Source organism: Lutjanus erythropterus, chromosome 2 (genome assembly GCF_056507025.1).
Source record: "Lutjanus erythropterus isolate fLutEry1 chromosome 2, fLutEry1.hap2, whole genome shotgun sequence".
Taxonomy (NCBI): Eukaryota; Metazoa; Chordata; class Actinopteri; order Lutjaniformes; family Lutjanidae; genus Lutjanus; species Lutjanus erythropterus.
The window spans coordinates 27,173,330-27,188,409 of NC_139318.1; the positions used below are offsets into that span (position 1 = coordinate 27,173,330).

General features: G+C 36.9%; 1 protein-coding gene across 1 annotated transcript; it reads right to left on the reverse strand.

Moving 5' to 3' along the window:
• Positions 1-1,254: 1,254 nt before the first annotated feature.
• ptgis (prostaglandin I2 (prostacyclin) synthase) lies at positions 1,255-11,065 on the reverse strand. Its single transcript, XM_084735501.1, has 10 exons — positions 10,922-11,065; positions 10,164-10,287; positions 9,607-9,782; positions 9,347-9,493; positions 9,123-9,235; positions 8,596-8,777; positions 4,602-4,764; positions 4,095-4,276; positions 2,077-2,228; positions 1,255-1,570 (listed from the first exon to the last, which is right to left on the reverse strand). The coding sequence occupies exons 1-10, from the start codon at positions 10,990-10,992 to the stop codon at positions 1,411-1,413; spliced, it is 1,470 nt and encodes a 489-aa protein (XP_084591627.1). The 5' UTR covers positions 10,993-11,065; the 3' UTR covers positions 1,255-1,410.
• Positions 11,066-15,080: the final 4,015 nt, after the last annotated feature.

The window sequence follows — 15,080 nt, forward strand, 5'->3', positions numbered from 1 at the left end:
GAAAAAAGGAAAGCTCTGTAACACTCTTCATATTTTAAGACTTTGGACTAAATCTTTTCTTTTGTGCAAAATATTGTATAATTTGACTTCTTTAGGCACTGGACAGTTATTTATATGCAAGTTTAGAGGGGAAAAGTGTCCCACCTGCTTTTTTGTAAGTTTTGTAAGTCAGAAACAAAATAAATTTGGAACCACTGGTGTAATCTTCAACAATAAATGGTATTTTCTCAGCCCATATAAGTTTTTAATCAAAAATCTCAAAAAGTAATCAGTAACTATATTAGCTAAATAAATGCAGTGGAGTAAAAAGTAAATTTCCATCTGGAATATACTGTAGTTGAGCAGAAGTATAACGTAGCCTGAAATGGAGATACTCAGTAAAAACGTACATATGGGTCAATGAATATTTTCCAAATTCCAGATAAGAAGCAACACGTCTGATATACTCTACTCATTGTTTTTGTATTTTCTACTACACGTTTTGTTGCATGTCTCCTCCAGACATATAAAAATATTAAGCTCAGAACAATTTGTCTTTCTCTGGTTAGAAAATTCTTATTTACATCTACTCCCTCTATAGAATTGACAAATCCATAATCTATGAATATTTTAATTATTTGTTATTTTTGGTTTAATTATTGGATTAAGTTTAAGATTCGGGATGGATATCAAGTACCGGTATTTAATCAGTATTTGGTTCCTGACTAGTCAGTGCTGAAATAGTCGATAAGCTCTTGGACAAACAATACTGCTACTGGTATTTCTGTAAAGTTACATGAACCGATGACAGGGCAAAACATCAAAAGAGTGGGCTCACTTTAATAAATTTAATAATAATGTAGCAGCTAACTGTTGAATCATTTCAGATCTTTTGATTTTATGTCTCTATTTTTTGCTTCAAATTATGGCGAACAGTATCAAAAATACTGATATTGGTATCAATAAAATCCTAACGATACATATTCCTAAACAAGATGTCACGTCACTCAGTCGTCAAGTCCATTCTAAATGTATGTGTGTTCGAGGTTTTAAGTTTCCACATCACATTTCTGTGAGTTGCAAACTTGACGACGGTGCATTTAGGTGAGCACAGAAACTTTCTCCCTCCAGCACATGAAGGTGAAAACAGCCTTGTAGTGTCAAACTCAGCACATACATCATTCTGCACTGTGAAGGTCAAACATTCAATAGAACTAACGACAAGCGAAACACATTTTTGAGTGTAGGGGGACTTTAAAGCCACAAATGGTCAGGTTTACGTTGTATTTTTGATTTTATTGAAAATACTAACAGCAAAATACAAATATAATATATAGATCTTATATAACAGATTATAGATAACAGAATAAATAGTGCTACAGTATATACAACTGAAGGTTTATCAATGAACAATATTTACAGTTTATCAAGTTACATTTCATGCTGTGTTCTCTTCAGTCTGTACCGGACCTGCAGATCTCCGTTCGGCTGCAGCATCCCAAAGCCATAGCGACTGGGATTAGCTGGTGGCAGTTTATTGTTTGGGTTGCACATCTCCAGATCAAGATGGGTCAAGAGCAAGGACACAAATCTGGAGACATAAGGAACAGAACAGTTTAGAACAGGTGACACTGATAAACATGACCAATTAATATCAATTTGAGCAAATTCAGGGTTTCACACATGCCCTTAACGGCACAAAATCACATTAAGTAAATCAACCAATATGAAATATACAGCAAAATACCCCAAAGTCTTCCCAGTCTACACATCAACATTAACAAACCTGCTGCCCCTTTCTAGGCATTGTGGATTACAAGGATTGACCTTTGACCTTGTAACTGGATATGACAGATACGCACTCCCTCCTAACTGACTGTTCTCTACTGCTCTTAACCATTTTCATACAGTTCACTGCAGAGGATAAGCAATTACTATATTACAGCAGTTGCTAATGACAATTGAGGACATGAAAGCAGGACTGAAACAACTGAAATTGCAGGAAATGCTTTGATCATGAATGTATCATTTTAAAACATACGATACATCATGGGAAGATATAAATCTAAAAAAAAGATATATATATTTTTAACTCACTGTTTAATGGCTTTAACAGCAAACTCTTTCCCAACGCAGATGTTTCTCCCTGCACCCCAGGGCATGGTGGGATACTTCAGTCTTTTCCCATCTTTGTAGAATTTATCCTTCACTGTCATGTCGTCGTTTAAGAAGCGATCATACTTGAAAATCTGTTAAGAAGAAGGCATATGTTAGATGTGTGCATTATAGCATCATGCAAATAGGCTTGATCATATATCTTCTGCTCCATATCTTCAGTTAAAAATAATATGCAATTATCACCTCTGACTATTGAAGACAACCAGAATGAAGATTGGGAATTGATCTCACTCTCCTGCTAGCCACCTTGTTTAATTTGTAGGCATTTAGCAGTTTATCCCAAAGGATGTATTCTGTCAGTGATGCAAATCACACTGCTTAATCCCGCCTCCTCAAGACCGCTTTATGTACCATAATATGGCTTACAAATGTCAGTGACGGTACCACTATATGTCTCATGATGGTGAAGGCTCCAGATTCTACACAATGTCATGTAATTACAGTGTATCAGGCAAGAAAACGGTTGTATTTTGGTTTGTGTATCTTTTGATCATTTGATTTTCTTTTCAGTAAAGGACATTAAGGAGAAATATGTAAGACCGTAGCAGTCTGCATGAAAACTGTAACCCAAATAGTAAATTGGAGCCATAAACGGTATATTAAATTGATCAAATCCCTATTTAATACATGATCTATGGTTGAAGTGAGTCGTTTCCTCCCCTCCCTCCTCCCCAGACTCAAATGTAGCAGCATACAGTTGGCAGTTTTTCTGCAGGCTGCAGAGACACTAACCACGAGCGTAAAACAACCACAACAGTATATTTTTGACAATGACAAGCAACGACGAGTCCTACACTGTAAATGATCAGCTGTTTATAACTGTCAGCTGTCTGTCAATGTTAAGCAAAGCTTGTTATCCTGAAAACAAAAGCCCACAAAATACACACTCTGGAGTGTAAGTTCAGTGACTGCCTACATTACTGCCTTCTAAAAGATTATTAATGATTTCTACACCTCACTAACAGACAAACTCATTTGGCAAACATTCAGCATTAATTTTAATGCCAACAAATGTGAAATGTGAATGTGGGCGAACAAAACTATCATTACAGCCCAGAATGGAAATTTCACAGAAGAACATGCTAGCTGTAGCATTGTTGTCAGAGAAGCCAGCCAACTTAGTTTCCGCAATGTCATGAAATATCATAGTCATTTTATAATTTAATACATTAAAAATATTTCTCCATTAAAAAAATTAAAATACAAGAACTGAAATTATAATCGTAACTGTAATCCAAAGAAGATGAGCGAAATCTAAAAATGTTTTGATTTGAGCACCAAAGACTCACATGACAAAAGTAATGTCTCACATTATATTACACAACATGATTCACTGAAGTTTGGTTGAATGTGATGTCATCAAATCAGTCCAAATTTGATAAAACTGTTTCCTCATAGAAAATCAAAAGGAAAGTCAGTTCAAATGATGTTATACTATTCATAATCTCCTCATATTTTAACTGCCATATTCTTTTTTTCTATGCTCTATTATCAGTGGAGTCCTGTTCATGATTACCTTGACTATAACTATGTGAAATTTTACTGTTACGAGAAAATTATGAATAGTCCAAAGTAATTTGAGACTTTCCCTTTAATTTTCTCAAAAAACGGAACCATAAAGTAACTCAAAATAAAAAAAAATCAAAACCTGAAAAAGCAGGTCTTTTTTCCATTTTTGTTTGTTAGTGATTTTTTACGAAATTGAAAAATGAAAATCAAACCATTATTTAAAATTTCATTCATTTCTTTTTGACCATGAAAAAGAAAAACACCTTATAATTTCAGTTTTTGTATTTTAAAATCAAAGCAACCCATTTCCCAAATCTGAAAGGGAAACTGAATGACTAAAAAATACACTGACCTGTTTTCATCTCTGTGCTGTTAATGTTTTAATCGTGGTGTGTGCTAGTAAACTTTGTGTCTTCACACAAACCTACCTGTGGGTCTTGGTGTATCTCAGGATCCATTTGCGGGCTGAGGAAGGGGAACAGACACACTCTGTCCCCCTGTCTGAGGTGGTACTCCTGTCCATTGGCCATGCGCAGAATTTTGTCCTGCACCACCTCTCTGCCGATCATTACGGCAGCGGTGAGCCGCAGGGTCTCACTCAGAACGCTATCTGCAGAATGAAAAGGACAGCAGAGTGGATGATGTCAGAGGGGTGTCAGCGTGAGTTAAATCAGCGGTGCCCTGGGGCGTAATTTGGAGGTACAAACATTTGCACAGATATGATTATATGAAAAAGGCAATAATTATTTAATTGAATCAAAGGTCAGACTTTTATTGTCATTGTCACCGTCATATTTCTCAGCACAATACACTTATCTCGTTATATTTCCAACAAGCCAAATGAGCATTTGTTTCCATCTCACTGGAGTGGCTTAACCCCAAGGTGGAAGAGCTCGAGTGAATAAGTGAAAAGGCTGCTAGCAGCTGCTACGTACCAAACACAGGTGTGCTGTGTGCTTCCAGTGGGTTGATGGGGGGATGCTGTAGGGAAGTGTCCTGGAGAGTAAGGCCTCTGATCTCTGATTTAAGAGCCTCCATGGCCTCAGGGTGAGTGAGCAAGAAGCCGAGCAGCCAAAAGGCAGCAGGTCCAGCGTTACACTGAAAGGAAAAACAGCAGACTTAGAAAACACTGTAAAATATAAACTTCTAGCATGAAAATTTGTAGTCAGTGTGCTTTTCATATATGTCAAAATGCAATGCATTTCTGAATATAATAATTATTATATAGAAGTCTGATTATAATCGCTGTTGTCTGAATATGACTGACATGAGGAAAAGCCAGTGAATCAGTCCATGCTTTGTAGAGACTGCTGTCAGCCTCCCTGGAAGAGACATCTGAGCCTGTCAGACAGTAATTGCTGTGGGTTAAGGGAGCTGTTCTTCTTACCTCTGCACATCGCAGGTCAGCTCTCAATTGACAGCCAGGGCAAATGCTCAAAAGTTACAAATGGCGCATCACAATGTCTATTCTGCCCTCTTAGATCTTCAGATCACCTGATATTTTTAAAGGAATAGTTCAGCATTTTGAAAAATATGCTTCAAGAGTTGCAATACCAGAGACCATTCCAATGTTGGCAGTTATCTAAGTAAGGGATAATGTACAGTCATTACTGCGAAATAACCGCCAACAGGGTGATGAACTGTGACGTAAAGCTTATGACATGACTACTTAATTTAAGTAGACTATTAATTTAAAATTATTTTATTGATTAAAAATTATTTTATTGCTCCTCTAGAGTCTAAGAGCAGTACTGCATCCATAGCAACAGCCCGTTCTTCATAGCAACAGTTTCTTCTTCATAGCAACAGTCTGCTATTCAAAAATAACAGAGCTTAGAATGTTGTAATTGAAAACGAACTATTTAACAAAGATGTGTCATAAGAATGTGTCTTTAAAACTAACTGCCACTAATACTACACTAAGCTGTGGCTGCACATACATAGTGTCAGTCTGCCACGGCTAACTGACCAACCTTTGACATCAAACACAGATTAAATATGTCAAATCTGATCAAAACAAAAAATTCCAAACAAGGACAGACATCTGTTCTGTCTGTGTTTGTTGGAGAATATTTGATTGGTGTGCCACTGCTTTTGAGAAGCTTGATAACACTTGTTAATACTATAGGGTAGCTTTTATATTTCAGTTTTCATACTGATTAAACAAATGAGATAAAGTGTGCCTATTAAGTTGTGTTTCCACCCAAGGTACCACAAAATTTTTAGTCCCGGGAACTACTCATCAAGGAACTTAAAGGTTCTTTAAGCACGTTGCTCTTTGTGTTTCCACCATGGTCAAAAGACCTGGGAAGATTAGGCTAATTAGTCCACTGATGACTGTTTTTTTTTTGTGTGCGACTATAAAAAATGACGACAAATAAAGTCATCTGTCATATGCTTTTCTCTTGATGTTGATCTGTCAAAGTACAATGAACGTTTGTGGCTACAGATTTTTAAAAATAGTGACTGAAGTAAAATGCTCGGAGTACTCAACCAATTAGAAAGAATGGGGGTAGTTCCTGAGATGGAAACAAGACTTCTGAGAGCTTTAGAAGTGATGATAGGCAGGTTTGTCATCTTTGGACAGAGCCAAGCTAGCTGTTTCCCCTTTGTACAGGCTTTATGTGAAGCTAAGCTAACTGGTTGCTAACTCCAGTTACATATTTAGCATGTTAAAATGAGGGGGGTTTCAATCTTTTCATCTAACCCTTGAATAAGCATATTTCCCAAAATGCCAAACTATTCCTGTAGGGAATCACTTGAGTCACTTGCAAGCAGTCGTATACTGGGAAGAGCTATGGAGGCAAGACTCACTAAACGCTCAGTCTATATATGTTTCAGTCAATAACTTTGATTTGTTTGCAAATGGAAAGAGCACAGCAACCCGCAGCTTGTGCAGGAGGATCCATGATGAAGTGATAGGTAGGTGGCTGCAGTGAAATCCTAGCATTGCACCCTGAAATACCTCTGTCTGCAACACATGTATAAGCCATATTCACTGTGGCATGTCTTGCTATTCTCACATCTAATCCCTCTATTCTCTGCAGTGGTGCTCCAGTTTCCCTCCCTGACTTAGACTGTGTGCTCCAACATCCCAGCAGACATGATGAAGCACAAACACACACACTGGAGGAAGAGCGGTCTTTCCCAAACAAACCAACAGAGCGTCTGACACAGAGCCTACAGTGGGTGACCTGGCAGAGGTTTCTCCTCATTTAAATACCACACTGGTGTGGTATTAGCTGGACTGGCAGTTAAACAGAAAGGCTGAGGCTGTTACAGTTAAAATGCAGCATACTGGATGAGGGCAGACATTAAAGACAAACAGCTCGCTATCTCCCCCAGCTGGCTGCACAGAGAAATGACACCATATTTATCTGAGCTTGTCTGGACTGGAGATGTGGAGGAACAATTCTGCATTCACACCTATGTCAATATTGTTCATAATGGCAACTATTTACACTGTAGCCATTTGAAACCAAATGCATACGGAATATCTGACAAGGTTTATTCATGGTTAAGGCTGAGAGTTAAAGATTAATCCAAAGTGAAGTCTGACACTAGAAAAGGCAAAACTTTAACGAGTGTCTACATGTATGAGCAAGTAAATTTTAAACTTTAAAAGATGTTAAAATTAATTCAATTCAGAGCCAATTTTGGGGAAAAAAACTACATCAAATGTAAAAATATAGGCATAATCTTTTGTGTAAAAACATATACTGTATATAGAGGCAAAATGAGAATAACTGGTTGAGTTAAAGAACATTTGTCCAAACATATTTAGTAGCAAAAGTCTAAAAGACTAACAGGGCAACAGAGACATTTAAATTCAACTCTTGTGCTTGGAGTGAATTTTAGACCATTTTAGACTAACATTCAATAAATACATATTTAAGACCTTGCCAAACAGAATTTACCAATATTTAATACTTTTTTAGATAATTTATTGGTTAATGTAGCCATGACCTGTAGCCACCCTGTTTAATATATTGTATTTAAACAACCTCTATCCATGAACAAGACGTGGGAATTACGTACAAAAATACTTTGTTACTGTACTGTTACTGTACTTAAGTAGGATTTCCATTTTTCTTATTTTAACTCCCTACATTTTTACACAAATATCTTTCTATACCTAACATTTTAACACAAACTAAAGTAAGGTTCCTTACTTTAGACAATTCCTTGGTGTTTCCATCAATGTATCACACATGAAATACGTAATAAGATCAAGCAGACACTTGACCGTGGAGAAAAGGTAAGATTCAGTTAGTTTTGCACAGAAACAGCTGGCAGAAATTTTCCTTTTTCTTTTACACTTAGAGTACATTTCAGAGCCTGTACTTTTTAATGTATACTTGAGTAAAGAAGTTAAATCAGTACTTCTACTTTTACTAGAGTCTTTTTGACACAAGTATCTGCACTTCTACTTGAGTACAGCATGTGTGTGCTTTTGCAACCTGTGTCATGCACCCAGGTTAAACAGGACCTCCAGTTGAGCTGCACTTTTGTCAGTGGTGGAAAACCTGACTGACAACACAATACCCACATATGTGTGGCTGGAACTGTATTAAGTAACAAAAAGAGGAAGCAGCTCCTGCTGACTAACACAGTTCTGTTACGCATTGTATTAACCTGTCATTACTAAACATCAAACGTGATAAGATGTCATGGAAACTGATTCACATGACCAAAACTGGCAAAACTCTACTCTGAGATACAAGTTGGGGCAGGTGTGAGTGAAGTGGCAGAGAGGAATCCTTCCTCCTCACTTTGTGCATTGTTGGCAGGCTGAGCACCCTGGCGAGGAATCCAAGCACGCAGTGTGGGTGTGGAAGCTTTTCATGTTTGGGTATCTTTGTGTGTCTGTTTGAGGTTATTGTGTGTTTGTGTTTATGGGACAGAGACAGACAGTAAACCAGCTCTCACCTGTGTGGTCCACAGCTGCAGGAGTAAAGCTCTTTTCTGCATTTCTGAATCCACACCCTCCTCCTGCAAGAAGTGATGGTAGCTCTGCTGCCACGAGTTTGAGTCTGACCCTCTGTTCAGCCAGTCTGGGGACAGCAGCTCCCACAGTCGCTCGCGTGATGAGGTGGCTGTTTTTCTTTCTCCTGTTAAGAGATCCGACATATGATAAGAGATAAGGCTGAACTTCATTCATCTTGAAGGAAATTCTTGCGTCTGAGATTGCTCAAAAATGACAGTAACATTAGAAAAAAAACAATTAATGAATAGAAAGTGTATAAGGAAGAGAGTTGCACATTTTCTTTAACCAATAGTTGAAAACAAACAAATAATCAATGAATCATTACTAACTTTAATGTGTGAATTTTCTTATTCAAATGACTCTATCTGATGAAACAACGTCAAATGAGATACACTTACTGCCATTTCTCGACTACTGATTCAGTTTGCAGTGAAATAAGTTTATGTTAATTTACTTTTGCGCAGCTTACCTCTTTTGAGGGTGCAGTGGGCCAGTTTGGTGAGAAGACCGTCAAACTTTCTGAACTCTTCGTAGACTGCAGCAGCATCATCTTGCCTCTCAAACAATGTGAGATATCCAGCCCTGAATAAAGCAATACAGTTAAAAATATTCCTGTCTGTCACACCTGCCAGTATAAACACTGACATCATTTGATTTCTAGTTTTTGGCTCAGGTTAAGATGCTATCTGATACCTGAAAAGCAGGCTGTAACAAAGGCTGAAGAGTCCGTCCTGTTTCCACTCTGAGGGGCTGCAGTCTTTCTGGTAACTCAGCAGCAGGTTCTGCAGGTGAGTGTTCATGGAACTGCTGAGCTTGGACAGACTGCGACCTTGGAAATGCCTGAGGAAATAATAAATACATGTAGAGACTTGCAACACTCACTCACTTGAAACTGTCACTTATAATTTAGTGAATAAGATAGCATGTGTTTTAAAAAAAAATGCATTCATTACTGTTCCATCCATTTCCTCTCTGCTGCAGGTTTGATGCTTGGCAGCTGCAGACTGAAGATCCTTTTTAGGAGCTGGTTTCGGTTTCGGGTGAAATCCAAGAAGACTGTGTCGTTCAGTACGGCATCGAAAGAGTTCGCATCCAACAGCACAGTCACGTAACGACCAGCAACACGGACCTGGAAGGACATCACTTTAATTTGTCACATATGCATTGTTTTTGATTGCAACTCTTATTAGAATTTTTGACTAGAAGACTATTCAGTGAAATAATTAGCTTTACATTTCAGAAATATTCAGATTAAAAGCATTAATGCTAATTAATGTGATGCCACAACACATATATAATGATACATTTTAAATTTCAGATCATAAATTACAATATCAGATCAGCTGAGAGAAGTCTTGCTCCTGTATGCAAAAACATCTTTGACCCTTTTCTTTCAAACCATAACAAATTCACAGTTCCTCTATTTGACAGTCAAATCACCCTCTCATTTCCATGTTGGAACATAGATGCTCTATTATTACTCACACTGTCCTTATCATTCAGCACTTACCGTGAAGATATCCCCATGTTTTTCTTTCATACGGGCCAAAAACTTTGCAGCATCTTTTCCAAACTCAAGAGCGTGCCCCAGCCATGGAAGCAAACCTTTGTCAAGCGGCGGCTCATTTTCCTGCCTGTTTGGGTTTAAGAAAACTCATTAGAATTCCAACAATGTGATACTGTTGGCTTATGCATGAATCTAAACCAACAGGTTTTGGTTGATGAAGCTATGTCATAAGAGCAGACTAACGTGTGGTTGAAAAACCATGTAGTACGTAGGCTGCAATATAAGCTAACATAATTATTATGAGCTTCATGCTCTTACGCTGTTTGATGATTTAACTAAATTAATATATACATTTTCAATATTCAGTATCAATATTTGAATAATATTACAAATACTGTATTTGATAAATATTAAATACATTATATATAACTTTAAAGTAAAAATAATAATAGGAAAGCTTTTCTAAATTACAGTATGAAAATATTCTTTTGCAGCATTTTACATACTTTCAGACTCAATCTATGACAATATGTAAAATGCACCACTGTTAATAATTTGACATTGTCCCTCAAGAGGCAATTCAAGGCAAAGGAGCCTTCAAACAGAAGTACACAGACCATTCATTTACACACCCGAAAAATCTAAAAATACAAATATGATCTTGTTAGACAGAGTTTAAATACACTTTTATAGTACTGGTGAGTCCATAGGTGACCAACTATCGAGCAAGTATATATCATTATACACACAAATGGCTTTACCTTCTGCGAGTGGAGAAAAGGAGAACTAGTAAAAGCAGTCCATTAAGTAGTAAGAATATTGTCCATAACATGTTTGCGTCAAGTCTGATGCGTGTCCTGTCTTGCTGATAATTTACACCATAGCTGCTGGCAACTCTTATATCTTTGAGCCCAGCCAGCTGGAACTGCTGTTTGTTAGGAGGCGTGGAAACTTTAGGTGTGGCTTGGGACACAAAGTGTTACACAATACAATAGACAGAGTCAGACACCACAGACACCACGTAAAACCCCCAGATCTCACCCGAGTCAACACAAACTGAAATCACTGAAAACACCACATTACATTTGCAGGTTACCATTAAGAGATTTAAGCAACAACTATCAGGGAACTGGTAAACAGCCTGCAAAAAGTTCTTCCTTTTATACTTCATACAGTTCATGGAAAAGCCACCCGCCAGAACATTTCATAGCAGTGACATCACCAAGGTAAAGGGACTCGTGTTTCGTTCAGTGAGGGGTGATGTCAGGGCACACTTATCTCATGACTCAAAGTCTGTTGATATGAAATATTTCCATGTCAACAGTTAATTGAGTGTTAATATTGTGAAATGTCTATTTTTACTTCAAGGCATTCACAGGCATACAGTATCTACAGATGACGCTGTCTGACTGTTACACTGAAACCAATGATTAATTGACCTAAGACAGGAGTTTTTTCTAGTTTGAGTTGTTAATGTCCATATGTTATAATTATAATAATATTCTTACCATTGAATGAACACCTTGCCAAAAAAAAAAAAAAAAGTGATGATGACATTAAAGATATAATTCTTATGAGTAACCTGCTAATTTACAGTTTATTCAGTGTTGGCTGGTTGCTTGGTTTGTGTCCACTGTACCAGCAGAGGGTAGTCACACACTTACAGCAGCCTCACCTCTCAGCGGCTACAGTAAACTTCCACAGTGGACACTAAAGAGGAAATCGTACAAGTCATCAGCTCCGAGGAAATCCCTCACATTTTCACCTGAAAATAACAGATAACGTTAACGTCATTGTGATTGAACTTGCCAGGAAACACATGTAACGCAACTTTGACAATCCCTGCGCGTGGACTGAGGAGTCAAACAATATGTTATCCCTAAAAATGTACCCAAATAATGTCAAAGACAGGTTAAGTCCGTGGACAAACCATAACCTGGACAAAAATTAGAAGTCAGCTAGCTAAACTTAATAAGCCAAACGCACTATTTTCGCTTTCTTCAGCGACCATGTTTTGTTTGTAAAATTAGCGTGAAAGACAACATGGCTAAACAAAATGAAAACGTAGACTGTACGATATTACTTCGGGTACATTTAGCTTTGACGGTAATTTAAATGTTTCTCGACAGTTATACGTAGCCGCTAGCTTGCAACTAGTGCTAACGCCTCATGTGCTCCCCGCTAACTGACCGTACCAGCTACAACAACCTGACACTTCAGTTCCTGCAGCAAACGTTTCCTCTGTAATGTACATGATTTGTCTATTTTTTCTTATCATGCAGCTAAACGCAAACATTCCTGTCACTTACCAATGCGCAAGGCATGGTACTATAAAACTAAAAATAATATTTGTTTTAAAATTAAAAAATAAATTAATTAATGAATAAATAAACAAAAGAAAAACAAGTCCAAACAAATTAGTTTAGAAGGCAGCGCACTGCGGGGATAGAAAAAGAGAAAAAGAAAAAGAAAAATAAATGCATATGGAGACAAAATTTGCTACACATTTTAACAAAGTTATATTATATTGTTCAAAACAAAGTACTGAACAATATAATATATAAAAGGAAAAAATGTAATAAAGATGTAAAGGAGATGCAAAGGAGAGATGCCTGTAGCTTATATATATATATATATACATATACATATACATATATATATATATATAGTTATTAACAAATGTCATAAGATTGTCCTAAGATAACCTCATACAGGATTTATGTTGGCTTTATTTAGCAAGTGTATTAGCAATAAAAGTAAAAAATCTGTCTGAACTCAATTTGAAATACAGGTTGGCACTTAATTTGATTTCATGATATCGTCATATTTTTTAACTGAAGTATTAAAAATTACCATATTATCAGATATCCAAACATTACAGATGATCTCAGTTGCTGTTAACACAAGGAACAGAAGCATGTGTTTGAATGGCTTTGTAGGCAAATGCATTTTACCGTGAACTTGGATCTTCTCATCTGGCAGTGTGGTTGCTAAAATCAGTAACAGTACAACTACTTTAAAATGCTATCTAAATGACAGATATTATGGTGTATCTAATGTCAAAATTGTATTAGAATTAATGGCACTATAAAGCAGTAAAATGACTGGGTTGCCTTATCAACAAAGTGTTTCAAGAAACTGCTGTAGCTTTTGGTCAAAGAAGAATCTAGTTACTGTATCTTCAGGAACAGTGTGACTGGGTTCCTTTGTTCTGCTGAAGTTGAAACTTGAAAACTGTTTAAATCTGTGTGATGTTACACCTTTAAAAAAGAGGATTTATTCAGTGTTTAAAGGGAAAGTTCACCACTTTTTCATGTGGATGTCCACTCACTGTTGATGATAAATGTAGTCGAAGCAATAAATTGCTCAGTGCATGCCTTATTGAGTAAGAAGGTTGAGTTCTGCCACACATGCAGCTGTGTTGGCAGAGACAACACGTACCACGATGCATTGCATGCAAGCTTCTGATACCCTCACCCACATTGCTGTGTATCATCACCCTGCCCTATCACTATCACTTTGTTGGCCAGAGCATAATGTAGGGTGACATAAATATTCATCTATCATGCCCCCTAGTAAGAGGCGGAGACCAAGCTGAAATAGCCTGTAGTTCTTCCTCAACACATCACTGTGACAGTGCTGATGTAGGAAGAACAACAGATTTTGCAGCAGGACACATCATCTTTCTACAACAATGCAACACAGAGGAATTTATTGCTTCCTGGTTATTATCTACACTTACTATCAACTCTGACATCCACATAAAAAGTGGTGAAGTTTTCCTTTTATGCTTTCCATTTACGTCTGAATCAGACTTCTTTAGTATTTAGAGATCTTCCAAAGGAGGGGAAGGATCCAGCAGCGCTGCCAGCCAATAGGGGCAGGGTCTCAGGAATAATGGTGTTATTATGTTAATCACCCTAAACTGCCTGTTTGAAAAGGTGGGTGTGGCGCACTGGAAGCCAAATGACTTTAAACAAACAGCCCCTAGTGTAAACAAACATCACATACAATGTCACATACAACAACATGGTTTGACAGTCTCAAAACATTTGTACCCACATTTAATTTCTGGTTATTTGAACCCTGTCATTTACACATTCTCTTCTAAAACCAACAACAGATACTTTCATTATCATGGACATAACTCTCCAGTGAATTCATTATAGTTACATATATATGTATGTATATATATATGTATATATATATATATATATATATATATATATATATATAATCAAACTCAGGGTTAAACTACAAATTTTGCCATCAATCATGTGACCTGACTTAACTGATATGAGCACTGACAGAAAAACAATCAGCATTTCTATTTAATTTTATTCTCTTTTCTCTAAGCCAACGTAAGTTGTAGCTTAATTATAAATAAATAATTATATAAATAATTATAAAAATATATATATTAAATCAGCATATATATTATATATAGTCGGCTTCTCCATTCATATGTCTCTAGATGTGTCCGTATAATTTTACTTTTTTAAAAACTCTGAAATATACACTTGATTTATCAGTTTATTAAGGACAGATGTATAATCTGATGCTATCCAATAGCATCCAATAACCCAATAACTCTACAGTGTAATTGAGGTTAGCCTGTATAAAACATGAGCCTTAATTAATCATTAATATGTTGGTTAATGATTAAATAATTAACATGTTACTCATGTAAAGTCATCTAAGCTTAAGTCAGAAAATGACACAGTGAATATGTGACAATGTGAACAATGTGTAGGCATGATCCTGCACGACCGCACCGTAAAGCCTGCTGTAAATCTTACATTTACACAGCGAGGGATGTTTACTAGCCTCCTGAAGGAACTTAATGTTTTCTAGGTGGACCATGTGATGATCATTCCTCCTGTAAAGGCCTATAAGTGGATGGTGTTAAAGTTTCCGTGG

What these genes read in the sequence shown, in the direction of transcription:
- ptgis (XM_084735501.1), bottom strand. Translation starts at nt 10,992, where the DNA reads ATGTTATGGACAATATTCTTACTACTTAATGGACTGCTTTTACTAGTT. An exon ending in AACATGGGGATATCTTCACG is followed by an intron (nt 9,783 to 10,163) that starts GTAAGTGCTGAA and finishes ATGTCCTTCCAG; the next exon opens with GTCCGTGTTGCTGGTCGTTA. An exon ending in TGCAGCTGTGGACCACACAG is followed by an intron (nt 4,765 to 8,595) that starts GTGAGAGCTGGT and finishes TTTTCCTTTCAG; the next exon opens with TGTAACGCTGGACCTGCTGC.